Source organism: Anolis carolinensis, chromosome 6 (assembly GCF_035594765.1).
Source record: "Anolis carolinensis isolate JA03-04 chromosome 6, rAnoCar3.1.pri, whole genome shotgun sequence".
In the NCBI taxonomy this organism is placed as follows: domain Eukaryota; kingdom Metazoa; phylum Chordata; class Lepidosauria; order Squamata; family Dactyloidae; genus Anolis; species Anolis carolinensis.
This window is the reverse complement of record NC_085846.1, coordinates 66,699,538-66,705,537: the sequence shown is the minus strand read 5'-3', so window position 1 is coordinate 66,705,537 and position 6,000 is coordinate 66,699,538. Positions and strand designations below refer to the sequence as shown.

At 37.9% G+C, this 6,000-nt stretch overlaps 1 protein-coding gene across 2 annotated transcripts in view; it reads right to left on the bottom strand.

Annotated features, from left to right (window-relative positions):
- Positions 1–338: 338 nt before the first annotated feature.
- trak1 (trafficking kinesin protein 1) overlaps positions 339–6,000 on the bottom strand; it is a 104,894-nt gene continuing 99,232 nt past the window's right edge. For both annotated transcript variants that reach the window (XM_062984177.1, XM_062984176.1), the window contains exon 15: positions 339–3,622. In XM_062984177.1, coding sequence (XP_062840247.1) covers positions 2,824–3,622 — 799 coding nt within the window. In that variant the 3' untranslated portion in view covers positions 339–2,823. The remainder of the gene's footprint in view (positions 3,623–6,000) is intronic.

Sequence of the window (6,000 nt, the reverse complement as noted above, 5' to 3'; positions counted from 1 at the left end):
TTAAGAAAAAGTGATATTTCCTTGCTTAGCTCTAAGTTACAAGTGGGAAATTATTGTTTTCCAGGTGATGTGGGATTACAATTTCATGTTGTTGGAATAGCTAATGACAAGGGATTATGGGAGCTGCAATCTAAAAATCTCTAGGCCACATCTTGTCTTTGAACCGATCTCAAAAACCACAGGCTGTTAGCAATGAACTGGGAGCAGTGATGTAGTTAGTAGATTCTGTTCCACTTCTAGGAAACCAAGTTCTCTAGCAACTCTTGCAATCCAATTGGCATAACCGGTCTTTGATGAAGTAAACATTTGTGCTTACAAACAGAGTCAGGACATATAAATAAGCCACAACAGAACCTTTATTGGTTTATTGATATTCATTTGTGAAGAAAATATAACTGCAGTTTTCCAGTGTGCTGTGGCTTCATTTTATAATGGTTGGCTATTTATTTAAGAAGAGTAAAGAACAATACTTTCCAATTTCATATTTTGGTTCTCCTTTTTTTATTCCACAAATGATATTGTTTTCTCTGGGTACATCAAAAGGTCCTAATACATTCATGATTTTTCAAACTATTCAAAATGGTTAATTTTGTATTAAGATACATTCAGATAAAAAGATAAAGTTACATACTTGCAGTCAAGTGCGCGCACACAGTTGGCAAGTAGAGCCAATGCAAATGTGCTGAAATGTTTGTAGAATAAATAGAAACCGAAAACACATGCAATGGGTGCTGCATGTGATCATCTCCACTCTTGCTCTTCTCATAACATTCTTGGAAGTTCACTACTATATCAATGCTAGCTACTTCATTTAAAGAAAATGGACTCATCTGTCACTTATTATTAAAAAAAAAACCTACAGTTCCATTAGTTCAAATAATTATCAGTGCTAATGATTTTAGTAACAGTCTGGCACAATGGCAATGCACAGCAATTACATGTAGTGCAATACTGGCATCAAAATAAATAAGTGGGTTTGGTTTCAGATTAGCCCAGAACAACAACAGCCAACCACACAACCCATACTGCTCCCAAAATAAAACTCAAAAATAACACACAAAAAAGTTCTCTTGTATGGACCCTGCCGAAATGAATCAAAGTTGTAGATCAGTGATTCTCAACCTGTGGGTCCCCAGATGTTTTGGTCTTCAACTCCCAGAAATCCTAACAGCTGGTAAACTGGATGGGATTTCTGGGAGTTGTAAGCCAAAACACCTGGGGACCCACAGGTTGAGAACCACTGTTGTAGATGGTCATTTTGGTACAACTCTCACTCATTTCAAAGGGGTTTCACAGAAGAACTCAATGGTACATTATACTTCTCCTCCTTCTTCTTCAGGACTAGGCAAGCTGGTACCCTCCAGATATTATGGCCTGCCCAACCTTAACCACTGTCCATGCTTGGCTGGAGCTTAAGCATGTTGTGGTATAGAACATTTGGCAGGTATCAAGTTATATATTCTCTTCCTATCTGCTCTCAGTGCCTTAAAGGCATCATTTCAAGTTTTTATACATTCGTCCATTTTTGGATAAAATGCTAAGCAATATTTCAACGAATCCTGAGCTCAAAATTGATCTAACCTCTCCTATTTTGATAAGTGAAACTAAACAGAGCTCCCTGTTACATCAGAACGCACTGTGTTTAAACTACAGCTACTGTTCCATCTTGGCTTGTTTCTACTGACCACAGCTTAAACACATATTGTTTACATGCAATATAGTGTTTGGTCCATGTGGTGAAGAAAAAGCCCAGATGCTGAATACTTTCAAAGATGTTAGGGTAGATAATATTAAATCTTTGGCTAGGAATATCTGGTAACTATGCAACTAGGGTTTGATGGAAACGGGTAGAACAGCAGTTAAAACAGAAATATTCTAACTCTGTCTAGAAGACAACCCACAGGATCCTATTTAACACTTCAAATTGGGAGAGGAGAAATGCAAAGCAGCTGAAAATCTCATTCTCTTTCACTTGAGTACCCCTGTTAAATATTATTTGAAGGACACCTTTTATAACATGTTTGTTGAAATTAAGATTTTTAACCATGTCTACAATACATTATTTCAATGACTTTGGCTCCCAAGATAGAAGTGGTTAAAACCTTACAGAGCAAGAAACAATTCCAAGGAGCTTGTTTTGTTTTTGAGAGGCATCTGTTTTCAGTGTCTGCAACAAAACACGATTTTAAGCTCTCCTCCTTCCACATTCCAGTGCAGCATTGAAAATAAAATTAACACAGAACATGGATGTGCAAGAAACAACAGCAGAAGTGTGTTCCCTTTCCAGGCATCGAGCAGGCTTAGCAATCATTCTCAACACACAATTATTTCAAGTGTATTGTGTCAAGGAAAAAAAGTTTAAATAAGTCAGGCAAATAAGCCATGAGCCCTCCACAAAGGCAAAACAAAATGGTCAAAAGGCTAAGTTACTGCTTTGATGTACAACAAAGTCTCTTTGTGTTTATGGAAGTTACTATGTGCATTAGCATTCCACAATTCTGATAGCATGATCGCTAACCCCTTCCAGAGGAGGTACAAGGTCAAGCTAAGTTAACTAGAAAATTCATCATTTTTTTTTCAACCAAGGATTGCTTTTTTTCAGTGCAAAGAAAAACAATACAGCCTTTCAAAAGGTTAGCATGTTAAATTGTCAAAACCATGTCATGATTCACTTATTATACATCTGGTACATATTTACATTCATATACAAAGTTTACACATTCCCCCCTCCATTAGGCACAAAATTGAATTGTTAAACTCAACAGCAAATGGAAGAATTTTTTTTAAAAAAAAATGTCTGAAGAAGGGTGCTCGGTAGGTCACTCATCGTAAGCTCGTCTGTTTGGGAAGCTTAGCTCCCATTAGGAGGCCAGGTGTTAACGTGGATGGCCCTTTCATCTGCATGCTGGAACCCACCATAGTTGGGAAGCTTCGATTCCTCCTAATGCCACTGTTCAACTGAATGCCCCCAATAGGATGTGCTACAGCAGGACAACCCAAGGGCAGGCCTTCTGGCATCAGGCCTCCAGGAACAAAGGCTTTAACTGGCCTTTGTGCCCCACAAAGCCGAGGTCCGTGTTCATCCATTAGTGAAGGAGTTTGTGGTTGTCCCGAAGTAACTACTTTGGCAATTCCAAACTTCTTTACTTTGTCCACTAGGTTAAGATTGGAGACAGATACATCAGTCTGACTTTCACTGTTCCTGATACTCTTTTTGTCTCTCACCTCCTTTAGGATGGAGCTGGCTGGCTTGGAAGCAAGGAAATTGTCGTAAGGAGGACTCGTGCATTTGAATTCAAAAGATGGCGGGGAAGAAGAGGGCGTCTGCATAGGCGAGTTTGGAGGAGTGGAAGGAATGGCAGACATTTTGGGAGAGTATGTGCTCAGGAGGGTGCTTCTGCCAACTCTGTCCCAGCTCTGAGGGTTGTACACTGCCGCAGATATCCCACGCTCCTTGAGTAGCCACACAAGCCCCAAGGATGTGCTCATCGTAGTTGTGGACTCCCGAAGGTTAGTGAAGGATTCCACTAAACTCAGACGTCGAGGTGTGCATGGGGTAGCCACTGGGGTGCCTTTCAGATTGCCAATGCTGCTACAAGCTGGAGTAGGTGCTGCACTAAGGCTGGAAGGGGGGAAACCAAAAAGATGAGTTAAGGTAATCATTAAACGTTCCAATGCTAACATTGATTTAGGATGTTTGTGAGCTGCTACCTGGAGAACATCGTGTTGTGAATACCTTTGAGATCAGTTTGAGCAAACATATTTGCCTAAGGTGGCCGGAGCAATGTTTTTTCAACAGACTCACTGCAAATGAAGTTACTTGACTTTGATCCATAAGGAAACTAGGGTAGAAGGAGCATTTGACAGAAATGATGAATATTTAACCCAGGAGTCCTCAAACTTTTTAAGCAGGGGGCCGGTCCACAATCCTTCAGACTGTTGAGGGGCCAAATTATCATTTGAAAAAGAAATACGAACAAATCCCTATGCACACTGCACATGTCTTATTTGTAGTGCAAAACAACAACAACAATGAAAGAACAATAAAATATTTTAAAATGAAAACAATTTTAACCAACATAAACCTATCAGGCCAATGAGATAGTCAAGTTAATTAGGATTGTTGCTGTTGTTGTTGTTGTTGTGTGCCTTCAAGTCAAGTGGGCGAGCCTAAGTCTAAAATTATTTATTTATTCATTTACTACATTTATTTTCTACATTTATATCCCACCCTTCTCACCCTGAGGGGAACTCAGAGCAGCTGTATGTACATACAATATATTATATTTTTAGCATAGCACAATATTAGCATTATATATTACTATATTGAACTATACCACTATACTGTAATATTATATGTAATATATAACATGTAATTAATATTATTATATGGTATTATTATTAGTATTACATTGTATAACATGATAATATTATCATTATCATATGTATATATAATATATTATATTATTAAAACTGATATAAAAATATTATATTATAAATGAGGGCGGGGGCCAGGTAAATGAGCTTGGAGGGCCGCATCCGGCCCCCGGGCCTTAGTTTGGGGACCCCTGATTTAACTGATTAATAATACTACAACTGTTTATAAATACAGTAGAGTTTCGCTTATCCAACATAAACAGAACATTGGATAAGCAAAAATGTTGGATAATAAGGAGGGATTAAGGAAAAGCCTTTTAAACGTCAAATTACATTATGATTTTACAAATTAAGCACCAAAACATCATGGTTTACAACAAGTCTGCCACTTGTTTGGGAGTGTGGCTGCATTTGTGTTGTTGTTGGGCGTGTTGGCCTGCTGTGCGTTGCTGCTTAGAAAAAACAGCTGTGGATCTGGGTAGGAGGCAGACTGTGTTGGATAATACCCAGCGAAGGTTGGAGAAGTGAGACTCTACTGTAACCTAAAAGGGTACAAAAATGTTGCTGAACCAACATGCTTCTATTTTATCGGGAGCTAAACTAACAGTCATACTTGTCCTCAACTCCTGGATAATAAAAAAAAGAAAAAGAACACCCTTGCATTTCAATGCAGAGGTTCTCAAATCATGTCCCAAAGGGATCTTTGAGTCTTGTTAAAATAAAATATAAGTTTTACCTAAATTAGGGGGAACACTACAATTACAAGTGAGTCACTACAGTTACTTAGTTGCATACTGTAACCATGATCTCTGTACAACAAGGTAACAACATCTGTAAAAAAAAAAACTTGTAATTTTATTATGGCAGTTTCTTTCATCAATCCTACAATTAAATCAAGTGTGCATATCAAAACCAGAAATGTCACAGCTGATCCTGAGAGTATCTGATATCTATCCCTCCAAAAGAAAGTTGGGTATTATTAATGGAAATTGTGAAAAGTGGGCCTCTCACTTCATAATACAGTAGAGTCTCACTTATCCAACACTCGCTTATCCAACGTTCTGGATTATCCAACACATTTTTGTAGTCAATGTTTTCAATATATCGTGATATTTTGGCGCTGAATTCGTAAATACAGTAATTATTACATAGCATTACTGTGTATTGAACTACTTTTTCTGTAAAATTTGTTGTATAACATGATGTTTTGGTGCTTAATTTGTAAAATCATAACCTAATTTGGTGTTTAATAGGCTTTTCCTTAATCTTTCCTTATTATCCAACATATTCGCTTATCCAACGTTCTGCCGGCCCGTTTATGTTGGATAAGCGAGACTCTACTGTAATTACCAGCTATCATGTTATGTTGGTGACTCACACTTGTCATGCTTGATGAGCATTCATCTCAAATCGCAAAGAAACTATAAATCTCCTGACTTCCCCCAAGCAAATTCCAAGCAATTGATCAGAAAACTTCAATCAAAACTCAATTCCATAAATATAATGCAGGACAGGCAATGTGCACACTAAAATGCATGCAGATTTAAATATTCATTCAATTCTATTAATTTCATTAATTACAGACATTCCACCCCAACTGCTGATTCTTCCTTTTCAAGTGTA